Source organism: Anolis sagrei, chromosome X (genome assembly GCF_037176765.1).
Source record: "Anolis sagrei isolate rAnoSag1 chromosome X, rAnoSag1.mat, whole genome shotgun sequence".
Taxonomy (NCBI): domain Eukaryota; kingdom Metazoa; phylum Chordata; class Lepidosauria; order Squamata; family Dactyloidae; genus Anolis; species Anolis sagrei.
This window is the reverse complement of record NC_090034.1, coordinates 36,351,867-36,371,101: the sequence shown is the minus strand read 5'-3', so window position 1 is coordinate 36,371,101 and position 19,235 is coordinate 36,351,867. Positions and strand designations below refer to the sequence as shown.

Genomic DNA, 19,235 nt, shown 5'->3' with positions numbered 1-19,235 from the left:
GGCTAGGTGTGAATCTTTCAACTGACCACCTTGATTAGCATACAATGGGCTGACTGTGCCTGGAGCAAACTCTTCTTGCAAGGTGATTACATGTCCCTGCCTGTTTTTCTCTCTGCTGTTTTTGCTGTTGCAATTTTAGAATTTTTTTTTATTACTGGTAGCCAGATTTTGTTCATTTTCATGGTTTCTTCCTTTCTGTTGAAATTGTCCACATGTTTGTGGATTTCGATGGCTTCTCTGTGTAGTCTGGCATGGTGGTTGTGAGAGTGGTCCAGCATTTTTGTGTTCTCAAATAAAATGCTGTGTCCAGGTTGGTTCATCAGGTGCTCTGCTATGGCTGATTTCTCTGGTTGGAGTAGTCTGCAGTGCCTTTCATGTTCCTGGATTCTTGTTTGGGCGCTGCGTTTGGTGGTCCCTATGTAGACTTGTCCACAGCTGCATGGTATACGGTAGACTCCTGCAGAGGTGAGAGGATCCCTCTTGTCCTTTGCTGAACGTAGCATTTGTTGGATTTTCTTGGTGGGTTTGTAGATGGTTTGTATGTTGTGTTTCCTCATCAGCTTCCCTATGCGGTCAGTGGTTCCCTTGATATATGGCAGGAACACTTTTCCTCTGGGTGGATCTTCATCTCGACTCTCGTGGCTTGTTCTTGGTCTTGCAGCTCTTCTGATGTCTGAGGTGGAATATCCATTGGCCTGTAGAGCCCAGTTGAGGTGGTTCAGTTCATCTTGGAGGAGGTGGGGTTCACAGATTCTTTTTGCACGGTCTGCCAAGGCTTTAATGGTGCTTCTTTTTTTACTTGGGTGATGGTGATGGATTCACACCTAGCCCAACTTACAAAAGCCCTTTGTCTCACCCTGGTCATTCCACAGATATATAACCCCCTTTTTTCCCAGTTCCAGCAGACCTCACCTCTGAGGATGCTTGCCATAGATGCAGGCGAAACGTCAGGAGAAATGCCTCTAGAACATGGCCATATAGCCCGAAAAAACCCACAAGAACTGAGACATTCTGTCTTTCTTTGCTCCATCCTTTCATCCTCCTTGCTCTTGATTCCATTTTGTTGCTGTTGCTCTTGGTTTCCCTTTTTTTTTTTTGTGGACTATGCAGAATCATTTCATTCCTTGCCTTTAATTAATTGTTTTAATTTCTGCTTGTCTAATTTTGAACATTGCTCATCAGGGTGAAATATTGCATAAAAACAAGAGTCAGTTACAAGCTACACAGTTCTGGCAAAAGCAGTTAGTAGAGTGATGTGATTTTTGTTACTTCTCTATAAAGAAGAACGTCCACTCAGCCAAAGGCCCCATGAGCACAACTAAATATCCACAGTCTGGTCTATGCCCTTTCTCCAGGTGAGATGTTCTGTGCCTCAGCTCTTCATTACACTGAACCGCATATGTAATTGAAATTAGTCTGCAAATGGCAGAATGTGGAGAATTGCTCCAGATGACCTGAGTAGTTAAACAAAGCCATAGGCATTGGGAAAACACAATCTTTCATTCCCTTAGCTAGTTGGCCACTGCCATTTTGGAACAATCAATGGTCAGATTCTGAGGATGTCTCTAAATGCTTTAACTGAGCTACATATTATAGACCAAAGCATCTGACCAAAACCTGGTAGCCATTTTTATTCCAGAAAAGTTGGAGGGTGTAATTTGGAGTTATGATGGTGAGACTCGGGAAGGGTTAAGCCACACGTGTCAAACTCCCCCCCCCCCCCCATTATTATCTTCTCCAAGCTTTCCTGTCTTCTCATTATGTGGCCAGAACCCCTGGTGGCGCAGTGGGTTAAACCTTTGTGCTGGCAGGACTGAAGACGGACAGGTTGGCGGTTCAAATCCAGGGAAAGCACAGATGGGTTCCCTCTGTCAGTTCCAGATCCCCATGCAGGAACATGAGAGAAGCCTCCCACAAGGATGGTAAAACACCAAAACATCCGGGCGTCCCCTGGGCAATGTTTTTGCGGACGGCCAATTCTCTCACACCAGAAGCAACTTGCAGTTTCTCAAGTCGCTCCTGACACGGAAAAAAAATTATGTGACCAAAGTACTTCATCTTTGCCTCTAATATCCTTCCCTCCAGTGAGCAGTTGGGCATGATTTCCTGGAGTATGGACTCGTTTGATCTTCTTGCAATCCAAGGCACTCTCAGAATTTTCTTCCAACACCACAGTTCAAAAGCGTCTATCTTCCTTTGCTCAGCCTTCCTTATGGTCCAACTCTGGCATCCATCGGTTGTTTTTTATTTACTCTATTTATATACCGCTTTTCTCAGTCCTTTGGACAACTTAAAGAGGTTTACAGTAGCAAAAATTCAATGCTCAACATCATAAAAACAATTAAAACAATTAAAAACAATGGCATAAATATACAATCATTACAAAGCCTATAAAGCCCTAAAGCACCAGTTCAAGGCCTGAACAGCCTCCTTAGTTGCTGGTGCGAAGGAGTGACAGAGTTGGACGTCATCTGCGTACAGGTGACACCGCACCCCGAAACTCCGGATGATCTCCCCCAGCGGCTTCATGTAGATGTTAAACAACATGGGAGACAGTATTGAACCCTGCAGAACCCCACAAGACAATGGTTGTGGGGTTGAACAGGTGTCCCCCAATAACACCTCCTGAGTGCGACCCTCCAGAAAGGACCAGAGCCACTGTAAAACAGTACCTCCAAGGCCCATTCCTGTGAGGTGTCCCAGAAGGATACCGTGGTCAATGGTATCGTAGGCCGCTGAGAGGTCCAGCAGAACTAACAGGGACACACTCCCCTGCCTAGCTCCCGGCGTAGATCATCAACTAAGGCGACCAAGACTGTCTCGGTTCCATGGCCAGTCTAAATCCAGACTGCGCTGGATCCAGATAATCTGTGTTTTCCGAAAATACCTGGAGCTGCAAGGCCACCACACGTTCCAGGACTTTGCCCAAAAAGGGAAGATTGGAAACAGGCCAATAGTTGACGAATTGAGTGGGGGCCAGCGATGGTTTTTTTCAACAGCGGGTTTATCACAGCTTGTTTTAAACTCGCTGGAATATTGCCTTTACCCACTCAGTCAATCCTCCTCTGGCCTCCTTTAAAAGCCAGGATGGGCAGGGGTCTAGGATGCATGTGGTCACCCTAATCCCTCCAAGTATCCTTGGGTTTCACGTGGAATACCATTGCTTTAACTATGCGGACCTCCATTGCGATGTCTCTACTCATTGCTCTCCTCCCAAGAAGTAAACATCTTCTGGTTTCCTGAATGCAGTCCGCATCTGCAGTAATCTGCACGCCTAGAAATTCGAAGTCTATCACTGCCTCCACATTTTCCCCATCTATTTGTGAGTTATCAATCAGTCTGGTTGCCATAATCTTGCGTTTTTTGATGTTTAACCACAACCCAGCTTTTGCACTTTCTTCTTTCATCTTTGTTATAAGTTTCCTCAGCGCCTCCTTGCTTTCAGCCATCAAAGTGGTATCATCTGCATATCTAGGGTTGTTAATGTTTCTTCCAGCAATTTTAACTCCAGCCTTGGATTCACCAAGCACATTGCATGATGTGTTCTACATACAAGTTGAATAGGTAGGGTGAGACTATACAGCCCTGCTGTACTCTTTTCCCGATCTCGAACCAGTCTGTTGTTCCATGGTCTGTTCTTACTGTTGCTACTTGGTTATACTAGAATACAGACCACTTACTTACTTACTTTACTTAGGGGATCCCTCGTTGTCCGAGTAGGATAATCTTCCAGGGTGGGTCCGTAGGTGACTGTGGAGCCCTATTCTTGATCTGCATCGTCTCCCACAGTGAGGCCATTGGTTTCCAGGTGGAAGGCAGTCCCGGTCGAGGTTGGCTTGACGCGCCTTCCTCTTGGCACGTTTCTCTCTTTCGCCCTTCATTTGTGCCTCTTCAAATTCTGCAGCACTGCTGGTCACAGCTGACCTCCAGCTGGAGCGCTCACAGGCCAGGGCTTCCCAGTTCTCAGTGTCTATGGCAGAGTTTTTAAGGTTGATTTTGAGCCCATCTTTAAATCTCTTTTTCTGCCAGCCAACATTCCGTTTTCCGTTCTTGAGTTCAGAGTAGAGCAGGCATCCGAACAACGTGGCCGGTCCAGCGGAGTTGATGGCGGAGGACTATCACTTCAATGCTAGTGGTCTTTGCTTCTTCCAGCACAATGACATTTGTCCGCTTGTTTTCCCAAGAGATTTGCAGGATTTTCCGGAGGCAGCACTGATGGAATCGTTCTAGGAGTTGCATGTGACGTCTGTAGACAGTCCACGTTTCGCAGGCATTCAGCAGGGTTGGGAGGACGATAGCTTTATAAACAAGCACCTTGGTATCCCTATGGATGTCCCGGTCCTCAAACACGCTCTGCTTCATTCGGAAAAATGCTGCACTCGCAGAGCTCAGGCGGTGGTGTATTTCGGTGTCGATGTTGACTTTGGTGGAGAGGTGGCTGTCAAGGTAGTGGAAATGGTCCACATTTTCTAATGTTACACCATTAAGCTGTATCTCTGGCATTGGAGAGGGATTGGCTGGTGACTGCTGAAAGAGGACTTTGGTTTTCTCGATGTTCAATGACAAGCCGAGCTTCTTGTATGCTTCTGCGAAGGTGTTTAGCGTGGCTTGTAGGTCTTCTTCTGAATGCACACAGACGACGTTGTCATCAGCATACTGGAGTTCTATAACAGATGTTGTTATAACCTTGGTTTTGGCTTTCAGTCTGCTGAGCTTGCCATCTGTCCGATAGATGATTCCCACTCTGGTGGGAAGTTTCCCGTCGACAAGATGAAGTATCATAGCGATGAAGATGGAGAATAAAGTTGGGGCAATAACACATCCCTGTTTGACACCTGATTCCACCTTAAATGGGTCACTTTGGGAGCCACTGCTGTCCAAGACTGTTGCCATCATGTCATCATGGAGAAGCTGCAGGATGTTCACAAATTGGTTAGGGCACCCGATTTTCCGGAGGATGGTCCAGAGAGCCCTACGATTCACTTTGTTGAATGCCTTTGCAAGGTCAATGAATGCCATGTATAGTGGTTGATTTTGTTCGCTGCATTTTTCTTGGAGCTGTCGCGCAGTGAAGATCATGTCCACTGTTCCTCTGGAGGGGCGGAAGCCATTCTGGGATTCTGAGAGGGTGTCTTCTGAGAGAGGTAGAAGACGGTTTGCAAGCGTTTTTCAAAGCCATAAAGGTCATCTATGGACCAAGAAACCATGGCGTAAAGCCTCTACGCTCATCAGATGGAACCAAACTTCTGAAGGACAAAAAATCAATTGCACTATGTTGGAAAGAACACTACCAAAGCCTCCTGAATCACAGCTCCAATGTGGCCAAAGAAGTTCTCTCACAAATCCCACAACAAACCAGGGATGAGCTTGCAGCACTGCCTAGTTTGGAAAAAGTCAACAATGCCATCAGCCAACAAAAAAATAACAAAGCCAGTGGACTGATGGGATCCCTGCTGAAATCTTTAAAGAGGGAGGCCCAGAGCTGACACAACAACTCCACCAGCTCATAGAAAAAGTGTGGGTGACCGAGAGAATCCCAGCAGATTACAAGGATGCCACCATCATCACCCTCTTCAAAAAAGGAGAAAGAACATACTGCGGAAACTATCGAGGTATCTCCCTTCTAACCTCTGCTGGGAAAATCCTCTCAAGAATCCTTGCAAACTGCCTTCTACAGACCACTATGTAAAGAAATTATAGTTGGCCCTCTGTATCCATTGATTCTTCATCTATGGATTCAACGGCCCTTTGAAGAAAACCATAAGGCTGATGTAACCCTCACTGAAAATGGTCTTACATCCCTGGGTTAAGTGTTTCTTTGCTCCCTCCTGCCATACCTTTGTTCCAAAGCTTTTCCTCCCAGAGCAGCTTTTCCTGGAGGGGAGGAGAAGGCAATAGATCAGTAGAAATCATTTACAAGGATTAATGGAAATCGCAGTTAGCCTCTGTGTCAGATGCTGCTGTTAGCCTCTATACAGGTGAGCCTTCCCTTGGGCTGGAGATTACATCCAGTTGGTGGGATCCAGTGACATGTCTGTCCCTGGTGATCAGAATTGAGACATATTATTCCTTCAATGCCAGTTAACTGATTGCTTTCTTGTCCAAGGTATGCAAAGAATATCTATAAAACTGGGATTTTTAGTGTAGAGATACTGCAACCAATTTTAGGTAGAGTGAAAGGAAAGAGGGAAACCTTCCTTTTGGCATCCTTAGAACAACTGTTTTGGGTTTACTTGTTAATCTTGTCACATGGTCATACCTCTTCACTGTCTTGAATTGGAAGAAAGGTATCATGCCCTCAGGCAGTACATTGTAGTGTCTGGAAAACAGGATGAGTTTCCTAGTTCATAGTTGCACCTTGACTTATTAAAGCATATACTGCTTTAAGTGTAAAGCCTGCTGATGAGAGCTGAAAAGCAGCCAAAAAAACAAAAAACAAAAACAAAACAAAAAACAACCACTGACAGCATTTAATTTGCTGTGTGGGAGGCAAACAGCCACAGTAAAGTGTTACATTTTCAAGAAGTTAAAATAGATAGAAATGTGGGTCCAGTTCAAGAGCTGAATCACCTGCCTAAGTGGATGTCATCCTACATGAATCAAGGCAAAATACATAGCCACAAGGGGAAAGTAGGATTAAAGGCAATGAATTGAAGCTGTTGGTCCATTTGAAAAATTACCTTTGAAAAGAGGAAAAGTTTGGTTACCCCTTGGAAAATAAGTTTGAATGTGGTGCATGTGTGTTCATATTCAGCTTCCATATATCATGGTAGTGGTTTGGCAACTTTGAACATCGTTCTTTCTATTTGGCCCTTTCTTTCGCAAGAGGAGAAAATGTAAAGCCTTAACAAACAAGCTGGAAAGAGGTATTCCCCTCTCCTCCTTTAACCAGAGTGACAGCTTTAGTAAAATTTATATTTCTCTGAGTTCACTAAATCCAAAATAGGATGAAAAGCAAGCGCAGTCAAGGGAAAAGACATACACCAAATGCACAAGTAAGAATAGAGGTGCCTTCAGTTGCAAAGCTGTAGGCTGGACTTGTCATCCTGCATCAACCAGTGATGGAGAAAACACTCTTGTACAAGCAGCAAAACACTAGAGGATATGCAAAGTCATTTCGTGACTTGTGCTTTGTTTCATGGGACTTGATTTGGTGAAAGAAAATCAGTGGGTGCTGAGGAAACAGCAAGTGAAGCTTTGTAAGTTTCATTTCAATCCCATGCACATTGGAAGACCCCTTGTATTCCTTGGGGTTCACACCAAAGTAAGTGCCGGCCTTGGGTTGTGGCCTTCTAGCCACGGCCAGGGCAAGTGCGGGCATTTTTGTGCCCAAGGTAGAGAATCCAAATGCCTTCCTCACTAGAAAATAATTAATTATATTGCTGACAACTTAGTGGCTTTTGAGAACACATAAAACTACTGTCTGAGGCAGACATTTCGGTCAGTCTTCAGGAAAGACTAGTCCAATGTCAGGAGGACACACATACATGCAGAGCGGGGGGTGGGGGGTTGTCTTGTGTGTCTTGGGGTTTTTACAGAAAGCACTAATTGTGTTTCTTCATGTTCCTCTTTGGCCTCCCTACAGAGCAGACATAAACAAATGGCAGAAAAAGTAGAGAGAAAATTGCACAGAGCACACTGTTCAATTTAATTTTTTTAATGTATGGCATCTTTCTCTGTAATCATGTTTTTTTGCATAATAGATACATATTTGTTTCCCATTTTGTGTACAGTTCACTTAACTTCCCTCAGTGTATCTTTTTTTCAGTGAAGATATCTTAAACTTCAATGACTTAGAGAAAATGGCTAAGCCGTAATTCAGCAGCTGAACTTGTGCCCAAGAAGAAATACCTGCAACAAACTTCCATTCCTCTTGTTCTGTAGTCAGGAAGAGAAGTTTAGAACCTCGTGTGTGTCAACTATTGTTTACTGTATTTTGTGGAATAACAAACTTTGCTTAATTTTTAACAATGGATAGTTTCAAAAAACACAACTTCCAGCTTCAATAGTGAGCTCTCAGCAGTCCCAGACTCACTCAGCCACTGCTAAAGATATGTGTACATTTGTTTCCCATTTTTGTGTACAATTCACTTACCTTCCCTCGGTGTGTCTTTTTTTCAATGAAGATATCCTAAACTTCAATGACTTAGAGAAGATGGCTAAACCATAATTTAGCAGCTAAAGCAGTCACTCCCCAGAAGAAAGGGGGAGGCAAGCGCATCGAAACAGGCTAGAGAAAGGTTAAATATAATCCCCCCCCCCCCCACACACACACACACACACCTTTGGAGCTAGGGGAGATTGAGCAGAGTGTCACAGTTCTAAGAGATTAGCAGAGAAACAAGGATTAAACAAGCAACATCTGAGCTCTTAGGAGTAAAAGGCCCTCAATGTGGTGTCTTGTTGTGGCAGACAACATCATTGTTTCTTGTCTTGGAACCGGACTCTGCTACTTTTTGAACTACTCTGGACTGTGACCTTGGCTTTTGTTTGTTCCTGACTTGACAATGTTGCATAACTGGCTTAACTTCGGCTACCTGGACTTTGGATCTTGGCATTGGCTCACATCTCACTGTTTGTGATGTGTACTTCTGTTATTACAGCTTGACTTTCAAGGACTCCTGAATTTGGGCATCTCTGATAGTGGACTCTTGACTTTGGCTTATCCTCCTGTTGTTTGTTTGAACATAAGCTCCTGATAACATGAATGAGTTCACAATACTATTATTATCAAAAGCTTCTGTCACAAAACTAACCATAATCAACTAAAAGCAGAAGTGAAAGCTTCCAAAATCCTTATCTCAGGTACACAAGAAGAAGAATGTGGGTGCTCAAGGCTTGCTGTGCATCATTCTGAGTCCCCTTGGGGAGAGATGGTGGAATATAAATAAAGTATTATTATTATTATTATTATTATTATTATTATTCTGCCTATGATGCTAAAGCATGGTTTAGTGTAGATGTGGGCAACAATAGCATGCAGCTCCCAGTATACCTCACCCTTCACTTTGACAACTAGGGCTGATGTGAGTTTTATAGCTATTGTATTACTTTAGGTTTTGTCATAGCACAGTAGGTGAAAGTCACTATAGCTGAAACGAGATTGTAGCCTTCTTTCTGTGATTGTAGAGCATATTTGACATTTTAGTTTGGATTTCTGGGTGTTTGGATTGAGAGCAGGATTATTCTGAAATTATGATCAACCGATTATTTGATAATTTGGGGAGGATATTTATCATTTTAAAATGTTACTCCTTCTGGTAGTTGTTTCTACTAGCAACAAAAGATTTCTGCCTTAGAGAAGAGATTTAATACAATAAAGGTGGGTATAGGACTAAGAGCCTATTTTTCTGCATGAGCCGAACTGCATCATTAGTAAACATACAAGCGAAAACATCTTGAAGTAGACATTGCTATAGTTGTCTGCGAGCAAAGTCAAATTCTTTGGCCTCTTTTTATCTCCATCCTTACCCTGTGGTCTCTCACAGGTTATAATTACAAGCAGCTGCAGAAAAAGAAACAGACTCATCGCTGAGCCTGGAACTCCAGGTCTCAGCGGTGGCCGGGAGAGCTTTTGCACAATTAAAACTTGTGTGCTAGCTGCGCCCATACCTTGGGAAGTCGGATCTGGCCACGATGGTCCACGCTCTTGTTACATCCTGAATAGATTACTGCAATGCGCTCTACGTGGGGTTGCCTTTGAAGACTGTTCGGAAACTTCAACGGGCGGCGGCTAGATTACTCACCAGAGCGTCATACAGGGAGCATACCACCCCCCTGCTGTGTCAGCTCCACTGGCTGCCGATCCAGTTCCGAGCACAATTCAAAGTGCTGGTTTTGACCTACAAAACCCTTTACGGCTCCGGCCCAGCGTACCTGTCCGAACGTATCTCCTTCTACGTCCCACCTTGGAGTTTAAGATCTTCTGGGGAGGCCCTGCTCTCGGCCCCACCTTTATCACAAGTGAGACTGGTGGGGACGAGGGACAGGGCCTTCTCGGTGGTGGCCCCTCGCCTGTGGAATGCACTCCCCGGGGAGATTAGGTCATCAACATCCCTCCTCTCCTTCAGAAGGAAGCTAAAAACCTGGATGTGAGACGAGGCCTTCGGGTAAACTGGCAGTTGGACAAATGACGACCAGAGTAGGAAAGGACAATGACGATGCTAGACGGATCATGGATTTATGAACTGGCGAACATTGACCACAATATGATTTTATTGCTGCGACTGTATTGTTGGATTGTTTTAATTAGTTATAATTGTTGATGTTATATTGTAATTTTGTATATTGTATTTTGTGAATTGTTGGGCATTGAATTGTGTCTTTTGTAAGCCGCCCTGAGTCCCCCCCTAGGGGGTTGAGAAGGGCAGGGTAGAAGCACCCCAAATAAATAAATAAATAAATAGTGGTTTCCAATAATAAGAATAATAATATAATAATAACAATACCTTTAGCTCAACATTTTATCAATGTATATGTATTTTAATTTATGTTTGTTTTAATATTTTGTAAGCTGTCTTGAGTGTCAATATATGAGGGGGGAGCAGGGTATATCAAGATCTATATTAGATAAATCCATTTGTGGCGATATTTTATTCTGTGACCTGAGACAACCTTTGCGGCAAACACTTGACCCAACATTTCTTTATAATATGAGTTCCATCTTCATCCAGAGCTTGTTTCCCCCTTTTCTTTTCCTTTGTTAAAATATGTAGTCACGTTCAGCAACAGTCTGCAACACATAACCTCTTGTAGCAAGAAAATCACTCTTTTCGAAAATGCTCGCCTTTTCTGTGCTACCCATAAAAGGCACAGTCCAAAGACCATTGAATCTGGAAAGAAAAAGCTCCTATTCATTCTGCTGATCCTTTTGGGTCAGGGCCTAGGATTGTAACAAGTCTGCTTATGTTTCTCTGGGGTTTATTTTGCTTCCTGAATATCTGGCTTGGAAACCCAATGTGTTGCAGCACAATTCAAATCATGCAAACTTCTGAAAGAGGGGCAAAATAATATCCATGAGATTGGGGAAAAAACTAATCTGGTTCAGCCATAAATTTAATTATATTTTTTCTAAATAAAAGAGTTTATGTTAGATACACAGGCAGGAATCCTAAACATACCTACAGTGGGGGATCTAATGAATACATGAATACAGTGGAATATACATCTGAAGAAATATGTTTTTGTTATCACTCTATATGTGCCTCCCATGTTTATGTTCTTGTATAAATAATGAATCCTGCTTGTTTGTGAAACGTCTGTTTTCTGAGAAATATGTCATTTACATTTTCAATGGTATTAGGAAAAAAGTCTTCATCTATCTATAGGCTGCTCTGTTGTAGGCCTTGGAATGCAACATTTGGAATAATTGCAAAAGTTCTTTAAGTTCTTTAAGTTCTATAAGAGAGATTGTCATCCAGTTAAGGACATCCTACTCCGTTAATCATACAAGAGCTAGTTGATTGATTAGGCTATTACATTTTACAAATTTCCATCTGAGTAAAAAGTAATGATTCTAAGTAAATACGTTTTCTTTTACATGATGAATGCATATATAGCAGAGTACATAGTCTTAGGATGCATCTACACTGTAAAATGAATTCAGCATGACACCCCTTTCACTTACTTACTTACTTACTTACTTAGGCAATCCCTCGTAGTCCGAGGATGATGATCCTCCAAGTTTGGTGTTCTGGCGGTGGGTCTGTAGGTGACTGTGGAGCCCTATTCTTGAAAGAAGGACTCAGGAGATGGGGAGCACAACAGGAGAAATGAGAAGAAAGAAATATATGAATTTCAGTTATTGTATTTTGTAATGAAATGGAATAGAAATGTAATAAAATTGTTAATTTAAAAAACCCACAATTACCAGATTCCCATTGCATGGAGCCAGGGCAGTTCAAGTGGTGTCAAACTGCATTCAATCTACAGTGCAGACACCCTTGGGGAGGCATTCCCCATGGTCTGCACATAAGGGAATGCCTTTTTAAAGGAAAGCAATGTACAGTTTGGAGTTTTTAATAAGCCCTGGTGTTAAAAATAATTAAAATCTGCTGTCCAATTAATTGGAAGTAGATTTTCAGTGAGTTAATTGACTAAACTGAGCATTTAATTGATGAAGCATTCCTCCCAAGTCCCATTCATTTTGCTGGGTTTTCTCTTGTTTGGACTCATAGAGGAGGAGTTGAAACATGGATAGAGCTGATATAAGGAAATGTTGTGCACATGGCTTCTTCGTCTTCTACAGTCAATGTTGTGATCAGCCCCTGATTACCATGAAGCTGTTTACAAGGTTTAGGTTAATTGGATTTCTTAACTACTTCCAAGAGCAGACATACCGCAGGGATGATGAAGTTCAAAAAGCACAGTGGCAGCCTGAGTATAAACAGGAGGGAAGCCTCTTTACTTAATCAGCTCATCCCAGAGTTGTGTTGTTATGGGGACAGGCTGAGGAGGCCTGCAATGAAGCTGGACTCTTTGGAGGGCTACAACCCCAACCGTTCTGCCCTCACTTAGAAGGTCTTCTGTCTCAGTGAGAAGCTGTGAAATTGTTATGACATTACCTAGATGGCCAATTTGCACATTCTGGGGTGTGGGGAGGGCATAAAACAGAAAGACAGGCGAACACCACTCTGGCATACTGTGGATGCCTCAAAAAGTGGAGGGCGGGGGGACACTGAGTTCATGGCCCCCTCTTTACCTATCTTCTCTGTCCATGGCCCAACATTGCACCCTCCAGGTGTAAGACATAACTACAGGCTTCAACCTCAGGCTGACTCCTTTTGTTATTGCCTATGGGGATAAACCAAGCACTCATTTAACTCAATCTTCTTTTCTCTTTTGTTCTTTTCCAGGCTTCGGAAGGCTCAGAGAGGCTCTTTTCCCCAGCAGCAACGAAAGGTAGGTAATTTTGAAGGAACATAATTTCCTGACATTTCCTTGGGGCTTCTTGCTGTTCATTTGAAGGCTTCTTTCTGGGGCATGAAAGTACAAAATGTCTCATCCGTCAACCACCCAGCACCATTGGTCAGGAAAAGGCTTAGGGCCTGGGTTATCCAGCCTGCCCTGGAGCATGTGTCTGTTACCTTCCTAGCATGGAGAAGGAACTCCTCCCTTTCCTCTGATCTAATTATTCCTTTTTCTATACAGCGCATTAGGGCCAATAGCCAGCCATCTGGTGGGGTTTGTATTTGCCTTTTTTGCCTGCTTACTTCAATGGTGTTAAGATCATTAAGTGGATTATGCTCTGGCTTAAGGTCAACATCCAAGTTTCTTTCTCTCTCCCTTCTTCCTTCCACTTTTTAAAGAACTGATTTTTAGAAATTATTTTGTAGATGACAGCTTCCATAATCCCTCAGCCAACATGGTTACTGCTAAGCAGTTTTTGGGAGCAAAAGCTTTAACTTTTCAATATTTTTAAAGGAGAGTGAAAAAGCAAAGATACAGGAAGAGATAGGTACATAGAGTCCTGATTTTAATGATGTTTTAACTGCTGGCATTTTCATGGATTTCATTTTGTTGTAAGATGATCTTTTTGGCTCTATTTCATTGTAAACCACATGGAGCACCCTAGAACATGCTTCCAAGTAAACCTGGCCAAGTGTGATTGTGCCTCATGTTGCAGACAGCTGCTTATTTAAGATCCCAAATAACATATTTTACATAAAGGGACACATATATTGATAAAAACTAGTCCTTGTGTAATCAACTGATTAATAAATACACAGATTGGCTATAGAATTGGAGATAATTTGTTAATAAGACTCGTTGATAATAGTGAACATATTTCCTTTAATTATGTCTGCTCTGATTATCGTTGGATCAGAATCCAACCCAGAACGTTTAAAAGTTCTGTAATTTCTGTGTCATAGTGAAATGGGTTTTTCAAGGAAACAATCTTGAAATAAAGCATATCCATAGAATAGGCTGCCAGCAGACAAATCTCGGGAGGTGGCCTGTTCCAGTGTGACTTTGGCAGTCCGAACTGCCAAAGGACCTTGGCTCAAAAGACTCTTCAAACATACGCACACATCTTTCCTACCCCAGACTTGCTCCTAGCCAGAAAGCAGTACTTTAAATGTAAATGTGTTGTAGTCCTTCTCAGAAGTGCTGAAGAACCACTGTTGTCATGAGGTACTATGATTTTTCTCACTATAGAAGGCCTCCTGGTGCAAAGAGAGGGAGGCATTTCCTGTTGAGGCTGTTACAAGACATCCTCCTGGCAAATCCATCAATAAACAAATAAGAAAAAAACTATTGGTTTTGACACCCACTTTTGTCACACATAGGATCTACACCGCCATATAATGCAGTTCCAAACTGCCTTGAAGAGAAAAGGTTTGTCTTTCAGACAGAAATAGAGAAAGGGACATAGGAAAGATAGACTGTCTGAGGATGGATCTATATTGCAATATAATGCAGTTAAAATGCTTTATAGAAGAAGGAGAAAAGGAAGAGGAAGATGCCATTGTAAAAAGCCTGTCCCAGGTTAAAATACATTAGCCTTGGTGCATTGTTTGAATACTTCAGGCTAATGCAACAGCTACATTGCATTATGGCAGTGTAAAGGTAGCCTGAGAAGGCCTCCTGGGCAATGAACAGATATTTTAATACATGGACTCTGACTGCAAAGCAGTACAGAGTGGGAGCTGGTTACTGTTCTTACCAGCAGTAATAGTAGGCTTGATTTTATGTTCTGGACAAAACAACAACAAAGCTTCTCATGTACTTTCCATCCACAGACTTGGGCAGCTCTGGGAGCATACCAGGGGCAGAAATGTGGCCCATGGTCCTTCTGAAGGACCCTGCCTCTAGCACAGAGCTTGGCAGGCATCCTTTATCCAGGTCAGGCCCGCTCTACAGAATACTAGGAGCTTAAAATTGCCTGTGTTTGTTTTGTTTTTTTAAAAAAAAAACAACATATCCCCACTACCTGGCCTGCTAGGTGTCATCTCAAATCTTTGTTGAACAGAAATTACATTTCCTCAGCAAGCTTCCCATAATTGTCAACAGTGGTATTCTCCACAACTGCTTGTCCTGGTGGGCTAACAGCTTGCAGTCCCCCCCCCCCCCAACCACCACCACCCGCTCAGCCTTGTCTATTATTTCATTGTCTTTTATTTTCTGCTCTTGGCCACAGAGCAGCGCCTCAGGCCAGCACGGGGAGACTTCTTGTTCAGAGAAGCTTTGGCGGTTTTGACTAGCTTGTCTGATCCAGAAAAGAGACCTTGTTCTTTGGAGATCAGTGCTGCATAATTTTGTTGCCTTAAGGGGACACGTTTTTCCAGCCCCCCCCCCCCTTCCTTTCCTGCTGTGCTAAACTGTCATAGTAAATCATTTTAAAAACTAGAAATGCAAAACCTCCAGAGATAGGGCATGCTGTTTTAGAATGGATACCTTGTTATTTTAAGAAAGGCTGGGGGTGTGGGAGGGTTTGGGAAATGGATGGTTACTTCACCTGGCTCCCGGAAGGCTCCCAGTGAAGTGGAAACTGACACCGGGGGAACTGCTCTCTACATGCACAGTGCTCTGCAACCTTCTGTCTTGTCTGGGGAAATAAATGAGGCGATCCTCAGAGGCTTTGAACGGAGGGATTTTATGGGGACACAGTAGCTGCGCTGGCAAATGAGATTTCCTTGTGGCCAGAAAAGGGGTAGGTCTTGCTGGAGCTTGGTTTATACAAATGAAAAGTAAACTAAACTGTTAAATAAAAAATCCATTATCATTAGCACCTCTTCCAGCACTTTGTCTAAAATTCAGACTGCATATATAGGAGCCATCCTTGAGGTGGCCTTATTAATGGTCCAAGAACTGTGTTGACTGATCAGTTGCTCCAGTACAATAAACAGATGTCCATAATAATTTCCTAGTTACAATCAGCATTGTACAGGGTGTAGCAGCATAGCTTCCTTTTTTCAAAACTTAATAAAACCCATTGTATGAATCAGAAAAAAATTATAATGTAGCCGCATACCTAAAGTTTTGTTTTATGTAGTTTTGAAGATCAAATTAGGTAGGTGACGTCCCCCATTCTCCATTCTCCATACACTGAGTAAACCGATTTCTGGTGTTTATCATGACTCTTGCCAGCATAGCAGGCGTTATGTTGGCAATTTCTTCCTAGATGTTGGTCTTCAAATTTTGTAGGGTCCTTGGACGGTTCACATAAACATGGGATTTCAACCCCCCCCCCTTTTTTTTTTGTCGTGTCAGAAGCAGCTTGAGAAACTGCAAGTCGCTTCTGGTGTGAGAGAATTTGCTGTCTGCAAGGACGTTGCCCAGGGGACACCTGGATGTTTTGATGTTTTATCATCCTTGTGGGAGGCTTCTCTCATGTCCCTGCATGAGGAGCTGGAGCTGATAAAGGGAACTCATCCGCCTCTCCCCGGATTCGAACCTTAGTTAGTTAGTACTGGGTATCAAAGTCTCGAGTTCAGACTCCTGCTTAGTTATGAAGCTAATCTGTGCCCTATTACTATTACTCCGTGGCGCCTACGTCTGGCCTCTGTTCAGGAAAGCCAGGATGTATGTGTTAATGAATCAGCAAACCACTCCAATATTTAATATGAGGGGCATTCAAAACAAACTGAGAGTTTTGAGTTTATACACTTAACAAGAACAACAACTTTTTTCTTCGTGGCCTCTGTGAATGCACACATATGGAGTATCTGCACCTGCGCAGGCTCCAACAGAAAACTTCCCAAGTTGAAACTTTTAAGTTTTGGTGGTAACCCCGCCCAGCCACCCAGCAGGGCATAAAAGGCACCCCGCGCACACTCCCGGTAGTTCCTGTTTTTCCGCCGCACAGCTCGCTCAGAAAGTTCCCTGATTATGTCAACCACGCGCTTCAAGCATTGCATTCAATGTCCGAGAAAGATTCCTGATTTGGACAAACACTCGAAGTGCCTCCGTTGCCTCGGAGAGGCCCACAACACTTTGACCTGCAAACATTGCCAGGCGCTGACGGCCCAGTTGAGAAAGAATAGGGCAGCGCGCCTCAAGGTTCTTCTCTACGAAGAGTCGCTAGCTACTCAGCCTTCGACACCCCAGAGAACTTACGATCTCGGACCGGCTGCTTCCCCAATTCGGAGACCGCCTCACCCAGTTCATACATGCGTGGCGACGCATCACGTCAGATGCGTGGGTGCTACGAGTTGTCAAAGACGGTTATGCCTTACAGTTCAAAGAACTGCCTCCCACGGGCCGTGTCGTCCGGACAGACCCTTCACCACCTATATTGGCAGAAGTCGACGCTCTTCTCCAAAAAGGGGCAATCCAAAAATCTCCATCTCATTTGGACAATCGAGCCTTTTTCTCAAGGTACTTCATGGTACCGAAGCCCGACAGCTCCCTTCGCCCCATCCTCGACCTCAGGGCACTAAACAAGTTTGTCCAAGTAACAAAGTTCAGAATGGATACGGTATCGTCGATAACTCCCATGCTGTATCGAAACGACTTCTTCACATCGATAGACTTAAGGGATGCCTATTTCCATTTGTCCCCCCGAAAGTCCCACAGACGTTTTCTGTCCTTCAAAATAGGACAACAGACTTATTCCTTCACAGTACTTCCATTCGGCTTCGGCATGGCCCCAAGGACATTCACAAAGTGCATGTCGGTAGTCGCGGCATACTTAAGGAGATGAAAAATCCTGGTTTTTCCATACCTAGATGACTGGCTCCTGGCCTCGTCATCGCCAGATCTTCTCCGGTCACAAATTGCCTTTACCCTCAATCTCCTCGAAGACCTCAGCCTCCAACTCAATGCCGAGAAATCTCTTCTCACCCCGGCGAGATCAATAAAATTTATCGGGGCCAAGTTCGACTCCACATCAGAGACAGTCTCCTTACCAAAAGTCAGATACTTGGCCTTGCAACACGAGATCACCCATTGCAGAGCCTCCACAAGGATAAGAGCACGATATGTCCAAGTCCTCCAGGGCCACATCGCCTCGACGGTAATGGTCACACCATTAGCCAGACTGAAGATGCGCCCCCTCCAGAGGTGGTTTCTCGACAATTTCAACCCCCAACGAGATTCCGACCTCAAGGTTTTGAAGATTGCCGGTGAAGGTTTGGCAGTCCCTGAGTTGGTGGATGAGCCACAGAAACGTTTGTGTCGGACTTCCGTTTCATCCGCGACAGCCGTCATCGACCTTCGCCTGGGGCGCTCATACGGGTCAATTCTCCATACAGGATGTCTGGTCAACACAGGAGAAGGGTCATCACATAAACTACCTCGAACTCTTAGCCATTTTCAAGGCTCTCAGAGCTTTTCTCCCCCTCCTGCAAGGTCAGATGGTCCAGATCCAAACGGACAATGTGGTAGCAATGTACTACCTGAACAAACAGGGAGGAACAGGATCCAGGAAACTCCTCAGGATTTCCATCGAGATCTGGGATTGGTGCTGTCGACACTTGATAGTCCCGTCCGCTCTTCATCTCCCCGGTCGACTGAACAACCAAGCCGACTTGTTGAGCCGCTCGACATCGACATCTCGCAAATGGAAGTCCTAAACGTCTTCGACATGTGGGGCCAGCCATCGATCGATCTCTTCGCCTCTCCGGAGAACGCCTATCTCCCACTATTCGGGGCCTGTCTTCCCCAAGACGAACACATAGGCTGCCTTGGGGACGCCTTTCTCCTCGACTGGTTGACCGAGTTCCTCTATCTCTTCCCTCCGATCCCATTACTCCTTCGGGTGATCGAGAAGACCGAGTTAACACAGGCCAATTGCATCCTCATCGCACCAGAGTGGCCGAGACAAGTATGGTTTCCAGCTCTCCTTCGACTTGCCAACGGTCGAGCGTTCCGCCTCCCTCCCAGACCAGACCTGCTCTCCTGAGAGCAGGGCCTTCTGCTCCATCCGGACATTCGATCCCTCCACTTGACAGCCTGGAGGATACTTCCATAGCATCCCTCCCCCCGGAGGTCCAATCGATCCTCAAAGCTGCACACAAACCTTCAACATCGAAGGCATATACTTACCGCATTGCCCGTCTCCACACCTTCCTTCGGGACCACTCCCGACCGGAGATGCCTCCATCGATACCGACCATCTTGGACTTCCTTTTGTGCCTTGCTACTCAAAACCTGGCTTTGTCTTCATTGAAGTCATATGTTGCAGCAATTTCCTGGTATCTCCAGACAATGGGTTCGCCTTTGCTGTTCCAGAGTCATCTGATTAAGACCTTTCTGAGAGGATATACCAATCTTCACCCTCCCGTCCACCCTCC

The 19,235-nt window shown here is 44.2% G+C and overlaps 1 protein-coding gene across 12 annotated transcripts in view; it reads left to right on the top strand.

Moving 5' to 3' along the window:
- FBRSL1 (fibrosin like 1) overlaps nucleotides 1-19,235 on the top strand; it is an 843,044-nt gene that overhangs the window by 740,578 nt on the left and 83,231 nt on the right. For all 12 annotated transcript variants that reach the window (XM_060785676.2, XM_060785678.2, XM_060785683.2 and 9 more), the window contains exon 6: nucleotides 12,855-12,900. In XM_060785676.2, the coding sequence (XP_060641659.2) occupies nucleotides 12,855-12,900 (46 nt within the window). The remainder of the gene's footprint in view (nucleotides 1-12,854; nucleotides 12,901-19,235) is intronic.